Source organism: Rhynchophorus ferrugineus, unplaced genomic scaffold (assembly GCF_030347505.1).
Source record: "Rhynchophorus ferrugineus isolate W39M unplaced genomic scaffold, kcgeb_rfMv2 rfM2, whole genome shotgun sequence".
In the NCBI taxonomy this organism is placed as follows: domain Eukaryota; kingdom Metazoa; phylum Arthropoda; class Insecta; order Coleoptera; family Curculionidae; genus Rhynchophorus; species Rhynchophorus ferrugineus.
This window is the reverse complement of record NW_027472581.1, coordinates 62656960-62670549: the sequence shown is the minus strand read 5'-3', so window position 1 is coordinate 62670549 and position 13590 is coordinate 62656960. Positions and strand designations below refer to the sequence as shown.

General features: G+C 32.0%; 2 protein-coding genes and 3 long non-coding RNA genes across 18 annotated transcripts in view; 1 reads left to right on the top strand and 4 right to left on the bottom strand.

The window, feature by feature from the left end:
* Positions 1 to 5676, bottom strand: part of LOC143190153 (uncharacterized) — a 121593-nt gene extending 115917 nt beyond the window's left edge. Inside the window, exon 1 of the long non-coding RNA XR_013004175.1 lies at positions 5563 to 5676. This is a non-coding gene — a long non-coding RNA (uncharacterized LOC143190153). The remainder of the gene's footprint in view (positions 1 to 5562) is intronic.
* The window catches only part of kst (spectrin beta chain, non-erythrocytic 5 kst), a 127452-nt gene extending 121415 nt beyond the window's left edge, over positions 1 to 6037 (top strand). For 7 of the 14 annotated variants that reach the window (XM_076394282.1, XM_076394281.1, XM_076394279.1 and 4 more), the window contains 9 exons: positions 9 to 239; positions 389 to 1137; positions 1195 to 1576; positions 1645 to 2062; positions 2121 to 2303; positions 2421 to 2803; positions 2912 to 3041; positions 5088 to 5174; positions 5743 to 6037. In XM_076394282.1, coding sequence (XP_076250397.1) covers positions 9 to 239; positions 389 to 1137; positions 1195 to 1576; positions 1645 to 2062; positions 2121 to 2303; positions 2421 to 2803; positions 2912 to 3041; positions 5088 to 5174; positions 5743 to 5876 — 2697 coding nt within the window. In that variant the 3' untranslated portion in view covers positions 5877 to 6037. The remainder of the gene's footprint in view (positions 1 to 8; positions 240 to 388; positions 1138 to 1194; positions 1577 to 1644; positions 2063 to 2120; positions 2304 to 2420; positions 2804 to 2911; positions 3042 to 5087; positions 5175 to 5742) is intronic. The other 7 variants (XM_076394275.1, XM_076394270.1, XM_076394283.1 and 4 more) reach the window with 6 other exon arrangements.
* A 284-nt stretch (positions 6038 to 6321) lies between these two features.
* Positions 6322 to 6895, bottom strand: COX7B (Cytochrome c oxidase subunit 7B). Its single transcript, XM_076394285.1, has 2 exons — positions 6734 to 6895; positions 6322 to 6664 (listed from the first exon to the last, which is right to left on the bottom strand). Exons 1-2 carry the CDS (start codon positions 6774 to 6776, stop codon positions 6423 to 6425), a joined length of 285 nt encoding a protein of 94 aa, XP_076250400.1. The 5' UTR covers positions 6777 to 6895; the 3' UTR covers positions 6322 to 6422.
* Positions 6896 to 7425: 530 nt separating this feature from the next.
* On the bottom strand, positions 7426 to 7795 carry LOC143190152 (uncharacterized). The gene is made up of 2 exons (XR_013004174.1): positions 7656 to 7795; positions 7426 to 7604 (listed from the first exon to the last, which is right to left on the bottom strand). It is a non-coding gene; the product is annotated as an uncharacterized LOC143190152 (long non-coding RNA).
* Position 7796: 1 nt separating this feature from the next.
* LOC143190151 (uncharacterized) lies at positions 7797 to 8784 on the bottom strand. The gene is made up of 4 exons (XR_013004173.1): positions 8622 to 8784; positions 8396 to 8570; positions 8124 to 8339; positions 7797 to 8060 (listed from the first exon to the last, which is right to left on the bottom strand). It is a non-coding gene; the product is annotated as an uncharacterized LOC143190151 (long non-coding RNA).
* Between the last annotated feature and the right edge of the window lie 4806 nt (positions 8785 to 13590).

Genomic DNA, 13590 nt, shown 5'->3' with positions numbered 1-13590 from the left:
TTTTCTAGTATTATCAAGAAGTTTCTGAAGCTCTCGCGTGGATTAATGAAAAAAGACCATTCTTAGCTACAAAAGAAGTTGGTCAGGATGAAATTTCTGTAGAGTCACATCAAAGAAAACTTGAGGCTCTGTGTTCAGAAATTACGACATTTAAATTGACTGTTGACAAAATTAAAGATATGGCAAATAGATTAATTGAAAGGGAACATTTTGAGTATGAAATTATAAGAGAAAAGAAGGTATTTAATTTTAATTACCTAAGTTAACTGTAAATGATTCATTCACGTAAAATTTGCTATAAATTATGATCTTTTTGTTTTGAGAACAACCAAATAATAAATATTTTATTCGTTTTAAGTATTTCATTGTAAAATCTTTATTTTTGCAGCAGGCATTGGAAGACCAATTTAATGAGTTGAATAAGCTGGTATCAGAAAGACAAGTACGTTTGATGGAAGCCTTGCAGTATTACGGATTTGTTCATGAATGTATTGAAGTTCAAGAATGGATGCGTGATCAAACTAATAAAACGGATTCGGAAGAGTATGGTAACGATTTGGAGCATGTGGAACAGCTTATCCAAGCATTTGAAACCTTCCACGCCAGTTTATTGAACAGCGAGCCGCGAGTTACTCATTGTATCAATAACGGTAACATCATTATATCTGGCAAGGGCAGTTACAGTTCTGATATTCAACAGAAAGTTTTTGATTTGCAAAATGCATGGGCAGATCTAATAGAGTTGGCCAATGCTAGAAAAGACGCTCTTGCTGGAGCCAAACAAGTGCACATGTTCGATAGAACAGCTGAGGAAGTTATATCCTGGATTCAAGAGAAAGAAGCAGATTTATTATATGGTGTTTACATACCGGATTCTGAAACTATACAGCAATTTTTGAGAAAGCATCAAGCATTAGAAACAGAAATGAAAGCCATACGAGATAGAGTAGATTTCATTGAACAAGAAGGTGAGAGATTAATATCAGAATTCCCAGATACTAAGGAACATATTGATGACAAGAAATTGGACACATTAACAGCTTGGAAAGATCTACAATTGAAAGTCGAAAAACAAAGAGATTATCTTCTTCAAGGGGAGCAGCTACAGACATATTTCGATGAATATCAGGACCTTTTGTAAGTATTATATATCTCTTTTTTATTCTCAGGCCATATGGCTCTTTTTTTTTACAGGGCTTGGATTAATGAAATGTTAGCTAAAATTACAACACCAGATTTACCGCAAGATTATATAGAAGCTGCATTACTTATCGAGCGACATAAGGAATACAAGACTGAAATTGAAAGTCGCCACCAAGTGTTTTCCAATTTCTATGCCACTGGCCAAGCCTTCATTAGTAAAGGGCATCCATTATCTACTGATATTGAAGACAAAATAGTTATTTTAAAACAAAGAATGGAACTTTTAGGCAATATTTGGAACCAAAGAGATGTTATTTATGATATGAATTTGGATGTTCAAATATTTAAACGTGACGCAACAACTTTAGAAAACTGGTTGATATTACGTGAAAGTGTTATAAGAGATTCCAAACTTGGTGATAGTATACCTCAGGTAATAAAAACTCTAGAAATGTACAATGTATAATTCTAAACAAAACTATATATTATATTTATATTCAGGTGGAAGAATTAATTAGAAAGCACGGTGATTTTGAAGAAACCATAAAGGCCCAAGAGGATAAATTAGAAGCTATCAACAGAATAACATTGTTGGAAAAGGCATTTGCTCAGCAACTAAAACAAGAAGAATTGGCTCGTATCAACGAGAAAGAACGATTAGAACAAGAACGTTTTCAACAAAGAAAACGTTTAGAAATGGACAGAATTACTAAACTTAGAAAACAAGAGTCGGGTGATATCGATCCTTCTGAAGATATCTCAGATGAACAAATAAATGGTACATCCCATTTGGGTCCACCATCAAACGCATCGTCACCTACTGCAAATCATTATGGATCTTCAAGAACTCCGTTATCATCACATTTAGGACCGGCACCAGTACAATCCTACTATACTAATGTAGAACCTACCAATATTGGTAATCATTTTTAAATTCTAACACTTAATGATAAATAAATATAAAAATTTATTTTAAGTAGGTAAACCAACTGTTGCATTAAGAAAAACTAATTCATACGCCCATATGCTTGATAAAGATAGACTACGACCTTTAGTCAAGAGAGCAGAGAGTCTTAAAGATGCTCAAAGTTCTAAACCCATTAAGAGAACACCATCATTCAATACTAAGAGGAGAGGCTCGATTAAATCGAAGCATGGCGGTAATTGTTTTATATCTCATATTTTTTATAATTAATTTTAATGGCTTTTTTTATGGTTCACATATTATAGTACCGGAATTAATGCGTTTATATTTAGTTTATGTTTATATTGTTTAGATGGTGCTTTGCCACCTGCTGAAGCCGAAGCCTTTCTTGAAAGGAAACAAACATTATTACCTGGATCAAAGAGAGCTTCGAATCGGACCTGGAGAACATCCTACACGGTTCTATGTGGCCAATTGCTATGCTTCTTTAAAAATAAAGATGACTTTGCTGAAAGCAAAGCAATTTGCGCCCCTCTTAACATTCATCACGCCATTTGCACAGTGGCGGAAGATTATCATAAGCGCAAGAATACCTTCAGGCTAATTATTAATGATGGTTCCGAATTTCTGTTTTCATGTAATTCTGATGTTGAAATGATGGATTGGGTTAATAAGATTAAATTCAGAGCAAAATTACCCCCTAGTCAACAATTATTACATTTCGACATTCAAAAGGTAATTATATTTTTAAATATTCTTTTTTTTTTGAAGTATGATCTAGTATAACTAGATGTAACAAAGGTCAATTTATATTACATATCACAAAATTCTTTATATTTTCAGGAACATGATGAGATTAGTTCACAGTCTAGCCGAACATCAAGTCCAGACGTTTCAGAAGGTGTAAACTTAAGACATGAAACGGTTTCAAGCAACGGTAGCGTGAGCTCCCATTCGAGCCGTCATACTTTAGGTAACATTAGAAGCATGTTTTCGCACTAACAAAATCCTATCCACGCATCCCAAATTAATTTGTCATAAATAATTGACAAAAATCCATATCTATTGTATTCATTTACTAACAATAAAATATTTAAGTTTTTTTGCGTATTCATTTTTGTGTCATATACGTTTACACATATTTTTTGTTGTAATTGTTTTTCATGTAAAAATGTCAGAACTTTGGGATATGCTGATGAGTGGCTAAACCGTTCATTTCGCTGCATATGCTGCAAATTCCACTCTGTGCATAGATGTTTGTAAATGTTTATAGGCAAAAGTTTACAATCCGAACCAGAATGATTATCTGGGTTACGCAAGTAATCATGTTGACTAAATCTGGATACCTCTTGAGATAATATCCACGTTGGTCATTCGCCGGTCTGTAGGCTTCATGAATTGCCATAGATTAATATTTAAGGGTATTAATCGGAGGTAAATCAATGGCCGAGATTCGTGCTTCATAGTCCATATTTTGAAGTATTCACTAAACGATTGAGAAGAAAAAGAGGTTGGTGTGACTAACATTAATTTACATTCTATACATATATCATTCAAAAATGAATATCGCACTTAACTTACGATCATATTAAAAGTTGTTTATATATACAGGAAAATAAAATATTTTTTATAATGAAAAAATTGATAGAATCGAAAGGGTTAAGTTCGTTAGCCTGATAACGGATATTTAGTATGTGACAAATGTTAAAAAGAATATTGTTTTATTCCAGAAATGAGTGGATAGGTGTTAAACATTTGATTAAATATTGTAGAAACTGACTCTTAGAACAATAACTAGAAAATAAGTACTAAACTGTATATATATATATATATATATATATATATATATATATATATATATATATATATATATATATATATATATATATATATATATATGTATATATATATATATATATATATATATATATATATATATATATATATATATATATATATAAATTTTTAAAATAGCATTTTCTATTATTTACTTTTACTGTTTATTTACATGTATTGTGAAAAAATTAAGAATATTTCAAATGTTGGCTCGGTTTGTGTTACTTTAAATAGTAATTTCAGCTTACTGAATTTTACATATATCTTCAAGATCTCGCACTAAATAAAATATAGTAAACAAATTCAATACTACAGTAGTTTACTGGTATATTAAACAAAATGAAATATACTAATAATAATAAATATATAGCTATGTTGTTCATGTAAGTGGTAAAATGAAGTATTACAAATTATCATTATCAGTAAGTCTTGTAGCTCAGTTCAACTGGAACGATTTAAGATTACCAGGGTGTCATGTAGTATAAAATACCAGTAGATGAAATTCTAGTATATAAAATAATGTTTTTTCAACAAAATTCTTTATTTAATTTGTGATATTTTACTGCACAACTCAATGTTTTAATTTATTAAGTATTCCATTAAGTCGCTAATTTTGCCAATATAATAATTCGTTATACTAAATACCGAGATAATAAAATAATATATAAGGTAACAAACGAATACAATATTGAGATATATTATTATACTAACATAATTATAAAAAATAATATAGTAAGTACCGGGTATCCGTTTCATGTCTGATATATTATATATATACACCTAATGGAATTTTAGAGTAATTTTTAAAATATTGATATGATTTTCATACGACAGTTAGCTTAACTATATTAATAAATGTTACTCATATAGTTGCGACATTTAATGCATATATTAAAAATATATTGCTGAATATTAAATTACTTTATATTGATGAAATATGTCTTATGATACTGATATAATTAGTGTTAATTATATCATTTCAAATATATTATTACTTAGATATGCGCATGTCTTTTTAACTATTGAACATAGCTAACATTAATGGTTAGAATATACTTGAAATATGATTAAGTGTACACACAATTTAATAATAGCCTTTTTTAAATTCTTTATTTGCCTTTGAATATTGTTTTGTTACTAACTTCCACTAGTATAATTAATTTTCCAACAATTAATTTGGCAGAAAGTCCACCTCCTTTACCAATGACTGAGCCACCAACCAGTTATGCCTCAAAGAGGTATATGTTTGAGAACAGCGGAAACGTCTATGGTTAGTTATAGCATGCGTTTTGAAAAGGTTGCACATTTAGCTGTCTTCTTTGTAAGAGAGAAAGGAAATACATGGTGTTGGTACTTTTTTTTTACTTTGCACAATCACAATGTAGGTGAAACGGTTCCTTGTGTATAACTAAAAATTAATTTAAATAAAACCAATTGAACATATGAATAAGGAATATTTATAGTTTCGAGATATATGTGTGTATATTGCCTATAAGTCGCAATTCATCTACATTGATTACAATTGTATAATTTTTTTTTTATTTTTTAGAAAATTTACATTACCAAGCAACCATTTTTTAACACTGCCTTCAATACTAATATGTAAAATCAATTACTTTATAATTTATTTGCATGAACTATATCTAGATAAAACTTACCTTAACATACTTTTAAATTCACATATTCCCGCCACTAATTTACTTCAGGGGCATTTTTAGGTTTTCTAAGTTAATTATTTTAACACACACATAGGTTTGGTGTTTAAGTATAACTTATATTTTATTGTAAAAAAATTACTTTATAAATTACTTCCTAATTAATTTATGTGTTATTTTTAGATGCATATGGCAATTCTCCAAGGCGCGATATTCAAACTTCACCGCCAAGACCCCATTCAATGAGTGGACAAGATACTAAAATGTCGCGTCTTCGAGGTTTATTGGGTATTAAAAAGAAAAACCCCCCAATGTAGATACTAGGTACAATGAAAGTACCCATGTAATTAGTGTTTTTTTATAAGTATTACAAATAATATTATTGTTGAAAATTATGTTTATATAATGTAACTTTTGTATATAAGAATGATATGATGTTGATAATACCAAATAAAATATGATAGTGTATATCAATAAATTTCTATTTTTTATTAATTATATATATAAATATATAAAATTGGTATATATAATAAATAACTATAATGTTTTTTATGTTCATATTAGATAAAGTAGTACAATACAAAAAAAAATGTTTCTAAGTACTGGTATGACTTCTGAAAAACATCTTATTTGTAGTTTGATAGTTATACTATTATTGCTTTGATAAGTATACGAATATATTAGATTATGTGGTTCAGTGAAAGCTCGAAATAATAAAAATATGTTTTTAGACCGTCCATTTTTTATAAATAAAAAAAATAGTAAAACATAAAAAATAATTTTATTTTTAAATGACTGGTGAAACGACAAAACACTTATATTTATTACTAATTTTTTACTAAGAACAATTAATTACAGTATATTTACTTGTAGGATTCAATAACGGCTGGCTTTTCAGGATAGTCATTATAAAATTCAAAGTATCCAGCGGCTTTACCAAATAGCAAAGTACCGGCAAATGCGGCAACTCCTAAGGCTAATTGGGCATTATATTTTCTTTGCATGGCATCATAATGCGTTTTCCAATTTCCTGAAGGTGATGGTAAATCATTGTACGTAGAATGAGCTACATGATGACCGTGGGAAGAGGCATTTCTCGTACCAACTAAAAATCGAATTTATTATATAGCATATTTTAATGTTTTCAATAAAGTGATTATTTCGACTTTCTTACCTTTTCCGGCAAATGAACGAATAACTGCCCTTGCGACATGCATTTTTGCTTAGAGTACGTAACACCAGTTTGATATGAGTTATGTAAAAGATAGATCTGTCAAGATGTGATATAGGGATTTTAACTGTCAATATTACTAATTTTTATTAGGTTAGTGGTCTTTTTACTTTTCCTATTAAAATTGAGGAAGATGATTGGATCATAACCTTTAAAAATTATTGTAATATTCTAGTCTAGTGAGGTTGGCCACAAAATAAAATATCGATATATTAGAGGAAAAAAATATCGATATTTTTAAGAAAAAATAAAAATAGTAAAATATTAGCTTAAAAAGATAAAACACATTTTTTAACTATCTTAAAAAAGTAGTCATATTTTTGATAATCTTTTAAAATTAAGTTCCAAAATTCACTAAACCTTTAAAGTCAAGTACCAATAAATAATATATAGCAATAATTATTAAAAATTATATTTAATTTATTTATAATAAATAAATATTGATATATAGACGTGGTCAACACCCTTAATTAATTGGAAAGAAACTTTGGTAGGTGGGGAGTGGGTAGTGGTGCATTTTGCTTCACAGAATACAGAAATGTAGAAGTGAAAGTTAAACGAACCAATCTCAGTCAATACATCATTATTTTTACAAAACAATAATTTATTTACCTATACTCTTAAATAATAATGCATTGTATTCTCCTTGTCATTAGTTCATTAGGGTGTCATTAATAGTTTTATTCAATTAATATATGTTCAAAGTATCACTGCACATTGTTCTTACATTTTAGCAAAATGCTGTCTAATTTCTTCTTCTATGAATTCCTCATTCTTCGACTTTTACTTTCAATAAATTCTATCTACATCTTAGCTATAAAATAAAATTTTTAAATCATTACTAAAATATATTATGTTTGATTACTTCCAACACAAGGATCATTTTCTTGTCTGTTCTTGTTATCATTACGTTATTTATTTAGCATACGTTGATACCTATTGCAGGTCATTGAAAATGATGTGTTATAAATTTGGCAGCTAAAAGTCCCACTATAAATAAAACTGATGCTGTTTGGATTTTATTATTTTATAGCTTTTAAAAATTTAACCTTACATTCTGCACTTACTCTTGTTCTTCCATATTTTAAAACCAATATATGTTAGACCACCAAGAATAACACAATTTAATTATTATTACTATAGAATTATTAATGTAACACAAAATCTAAATATTCCAGATTTTTTTGATGTTCTGATCTGATCCACAAAATATTGAGAATTAGAGTAAGTTAATATATTGGTGTCTGACCTAAGTGAAGGGCATGGAGTACTAAAACAAGACTTTGCTGTAGGGTTTATGAATAGTATAGTGGAAGAGAAATTAAAAGCATACCCAAGCATAATATGAGTTGATGGAACTCATGGTACAAATAAAAAAGGAATGGACCTGACTATCATATCATAATTTCAAAAACTAATAGTATTTTACTTTTTTTATACAGGATACTTTTCTGTTTCCTTTTCTTTCTGTATTTCTTTACTGGATTTTCAATTTAACCTGACGAAGAGCTATTTAACTACATGCTATATCTTAATCTATTTTCGATATCTACAATTAGAGTAGAAATGTAAACATACTTAAGTATAAAAATTGTTAAATATTACCTTTGTCATGACTTTCCACCCAATTTCTTCTTGTATGTAAAAGACAGCATATTTTATTCCATTCGTTTACTTTCTTATGAATGGCTGTTATTTAATTGTCTTAATATTTTTGTACAGATTTCTTAATAGCCTTCGGATATGTTACAAATAATAAATGTCCTTTTATATTATACTCCTAGCTATAAAATAATAGAGGGTAACTTAACCTTAAATTATTAATCAAAACTTAGCAAATTTTATTATTATCCCTATATACATAATTCACAAAGAAAAACTATTAAATTATTAGGTTCATAGTTATCCATATATGTTAATTTTTTTATTACTAATCAAAATTATCCGCTAATAACTTAATCGCAACCACCGCCACTCTAATCATGTGATCAGGTGGAGATCTGTCAATTTTTCGCGCCGTAACGGATTTAAACAAATTTCGGAAGTGCGCATGTGCAGTGTGCAAGGTACAAAAAATAATTTTTAATGAAAACCCCGTCGATTTCAAATTTATTAAAACAAATAGTTAAAACAAGGTTTGCCGGTTTATAACCCGTAATTATAATATTTTGAAGAATTGGCAGACGTTTGGTAAACGTACTACTTTTGCAGGCTCAGTCCGTTACATGTTTCTCTGTATGAACTTCTCTAACAACATTTTGTCTCTTTTTAAATAGGATGAAATGACAAGGATGATTGATATTGCTGACTGTAAAACTAATTTACAACTGAGACCATAGAAAAGACAGACACATATTGACACTCGTGTCACTGTTAATTTGAATTGACTATATATCTAAAAGTTGGTATAGTGGGGAATTTACACATTTGCTGCCAGATGTATATTGAAATTCTGCCGTTCATCTGAAATCTGCAATCCGTTAACCTAATTCACAATCATACTATATACATTTTTTTATTAATTAGATTTTGTAAATACTAAAATATCACAGTATAAAATAAAATATATATAGTTTTGCATTGTAGTAAGATTTGTATTAAGTGTTTGACTCTCGTTTTCTCCATTTTTCCGCATTCTAACATTTAAACTTTAAGGCGCGTTGATTTATTTGGATTATTTATCATATTTCACAGTAAAAAATTGGGTTTGTGCAACCAACCGCAAAAAGAACATAAATGAATAAATTGAACTAAAATGTATCAAGGCAAATAATCTAAATTTGCCTACAATTTTAACTCACCGAAAACCTCTCTTTGTGGGGATTGCTCACAGCTTTATTTGTCGTTCCGTCTCTACTATCTGTAGAGCCTTTGAACTGCGATGCTTTTGCCTAAATTCCGATGGTATATAATCTAGAGATGTTTTTTAAAGTTTCGTGGGTTTCAAATTTCGTATGTCTGTAGGCTAGGGGTGGCTTCAGCAACTTCGGGAAACAGTAGTTTCTTTCAAATTATATTGGTTTTATCCAAATATCATGTGAACGGGTGATTTTCGTAACTGCATATTTTCTGAATTCCAATTATGAGCAGATTTAGCGATTTTTTAGCCACAAATTCAGGGTATGAGAACTTTCTTGACTTTTTTGTTAGTAATGCCAGGGAGCACATGACCTGATTTGGGGTCGTCGAAACCAATTAAATGTTACTTCAAGAATTGTTAATCATAGTGATGTCTAGAGCAAAACAGAAAATGAGAATAATCGTATTAGACAACACACTATGATCATGTTCGAGAATGAGCGAATATAAAGAATTAAAGCGGATAGGCTTAGAATGCAATGAGTTCGTGCATATCAAACACAACAATAGCGATCACCGTATAATGAAATTGTAGCATGATAAAAAAAATTCCGCATGATGATGTTCCTGTGATCTAGGAATGAGCAGCTTTCCACTATGATCTGATTAGGGAAATTATAATGGTTTGTCAATACTGTAAGACCTTAAAAGTAAAATTGCAACAATTCTTTTCACTACCAGGTCCATTACTTTTATTACTTTCTGGGGTGGGAAATAACTCAAACATTTCTTGGCTAATATTGAAAATCATAATAGTTGTTTCCAAATAACGTTGCTTGGTGTACGTATATTGTGCAGGGAAATTTCGTGGTCACTTTTAAGGTACTATACCAAAAAAGTGTTTTTGTAACTTAAATTTAAATTCCTATTAGGGATATATTGCGTTTCCCGCGGCGGGCGGTCATATTTCATCCTAGAAATTGAGATCTGTTTATATTAGCCAAGTGTGAACAATTTTTAAGAGTATTTGGGTTGACCATTGGAATCTGCGGTCGAACTGGAGATCGAGGTATGAAACTCCTGCAGTTTTTCGACTTTTTATTAATGCCTGGTGGATTGTTGCTGCGACGCGATCAGCTTAATGGAGGCATGAAAGTTTAGCACGGAAGCCGAATTGTTCGTTCGGGATAATGTGATGTGCTTCTGAGAAATCGTTTAAAGCGTTTGATATCGCTTTTTCAGCAAGTTTGGAGAGTGAACTAATCAGGCTGATGGGCCTGTAGTCAGATGGATTGGACTTGGCATTTTCTTAGGAATGACTGCGACAAGCGCATGTTTCCAGTTCTTTGGGAAATGCTTTAACCTAAGGATGGAGTTAATAATGTTAGCAAGTTATGATAGTTGCTTGCTAGTGACGTTTTTTAGATGGTTTGCTGTTATACCATTTAGGCCTGGAGATTTTTTAGAAGACAGGCAGTTTATGGAGAGCTGAAGGTTTCTGGAAGGGACTATGCTCTTTAGAAGATGGACTGACTGGAAGTCTTCCTCTTTGGAGAGGGGTAGTGTCATTTATAATGATTTATAATATCTGTTGAGGTGGGCCAAGAGATGGATTACATTTCATTTGATTCTCGAAAAAATTAACAAAGAGCTCGGCTTTTTCCAGAATTATAAAGGCGATATCCGTAGAGGAATCAACCTTCACAATGGGGGATTCCGTTCGAATTTCTCTCCATTACGCTTTTGGCGGCGCGTCAGAAGTCATTTGGTGCAGTGGGGTTGCCAAGATTTTAAAGATATGATTCCCATTTCTTCTCGTTCCAAGCTCTAACAACTCTGGTCCCTGACATCTCTGATTGCTCGCTGTGCCACGCGTTTATTCTTAGTATACAGAGTGACGCAAGCTCTTCTCGCTAATCGGTTCTTATAGAGGTTAAATTGAAAAGGTTCAAGGCTGCTTGTTTTAGTAGCTCTGTCTGCGGATGATTGAATATCTAGAGTGAGATAGGTCCTGTCTGCTGAAGCTCGAGTTGAAACAAACTCCAGTCGGTAGTTTTCTTGGGTTTAGGGGAAACGGAACTCAGTAGAAAGTCGCTGATAGTAAGGAGGAGGGGCCTGTGGTCGGAATCGAGATCTTGTAGTACTTGCAGGTCAGAAGATTCGAATTTTGATAAATGAAGAAGTAAATTATTGTTTGTCGATTAGAGAAATAGCGAGTTGGTTCGCTTGAAGCAATTAGTCCAAGTTCCATCTCGTGTATTACTCCGGCGATGCCCACAGCAGCAGTATTTGGACTGCTTGTGCTCCAAAGTGGATGATGTGCGTTAAAACACCCACAATGAATTTACAGTTATTTACTTGAAATAATGACTTAAATTCAACTTCAATGAATCGATCATTTTTCCGATAGATTGATGTGAATCGAATTCGCCTGCTATTTGACTCGATTGCTATGGAGATGTGTTCAAGGCTTTAAAGAGACTGCGATTGCAGTTTGATGTGCTTGATATTATTTTTAACGGCGATGGCTGTGCCATCTTGATAAACGTTTAAAATATGTTTTTTTTAAATTTTAATATATTAAATATTAAGTACCAGAAAATGTGTTCTGAATGGGAATAGGTGTGCTTATTCGTGTGCAAACGCAAAACTTTTGTAATCAAATTATTACTTAATTAGTCGTTATTTTTTTATAATTTTAGATCATTTAATTTATAATTGTATTGAAATATAGTTTAATTAGTTTTTGATTGAAATATTTAGTTTATATTATTATATACACTAATAAGCTCAGGGGCTGCAGCATGAAGAGTGGTGTGCGTTAAAGTCGCCGCCAATAATTTTGGCTACGTCTCCGTCGAACACGGTCCTGAATTTGGAGGGGTCGTAATCCGTGCATTTCCGATACATAATGGTGATTTTGACTGGCCTGTCTGATAGAAAAATTGAGGTGGAGGTTGATTCAAAACTGTTCGAATGTGGTGACGGTAATAAGAAGTGACGGATTCCTTTTTTAATTAAGATTGCGATTCCACTGTCCTGATACTTTGAGGAATGTTTCCTGGAGCAGAAGTATGTTGAGGTGACCGGTCAGTACGTCAGCAAGTTCGTCCTTCTTGTTGCCTACTGATTGTGCATTCCAGGACGTGATGTTTAGGGATCTGAGGAGCTTAGTGTCCATTCACGGGCATGAATATTGCTGTAATTTGCGCGGAAAGCGCTTGGAAGACGGATTGTTTTAATACCTCAAGATGCCATTGAGGAATCCAAATTTTTGCGTGTTGATTTGCCTGTCCGGAGTTGGCCAGATTATTAGCGAGTCGCCTTCCCCAGGCTGACGTCTGCGGTGCGCTGCGGACTCGGTAGATGATGCTGAAGATTTTGACGACATTGTTTTTGGTGTTTTGTTTGCTGGTTTGCAGTTACAGACAGAAAAGTTGGCTGTATGTGGTTCACAGCAATTGCTGCATTTGGCTGGATATGTCTTTTCTTTTTCGCAGACTCTCGTCTCGTATTCCCTTGCGCACTTCAGGCATCTGGGGTTTGCGTGATAATGGTTTGCGGAGTAGCCAAAAGTTTGTTAATTAAAACATTGAGTTGGTTTGCCTGAGCTAAGTTGGGCTTGGACCTTGATTGATTGGTCCATGAAGTATTTTAAGTTGAAAATATGGCGCTCCACTCTCGGAACCACCACATTTACAATAGGTTGTCTGATTTGATTTTCCAACGTTGGAAACCCGAGAGGCTCGAGCTCAAATTTAATTTCATCTGTCACTACAAAGACTGCCAGATTCCTGAAGATTGTCCGGAGGCATCTTTCGTCCGGGGGGCAGAACGAATGATATTGATATTTCCGCTCATCTAAAATTTTAGTCAACGTACGGAAGTCCTTTTCTGTTGGAGGGTAGAAGAAGACACCCTCCTTTTTTGTCTGAGTAATGCCGATTTGAATGCCGTGTTGGCTTGTTTTTCGTCTTAACTCGGAAAAGTCTCGCTGGTTT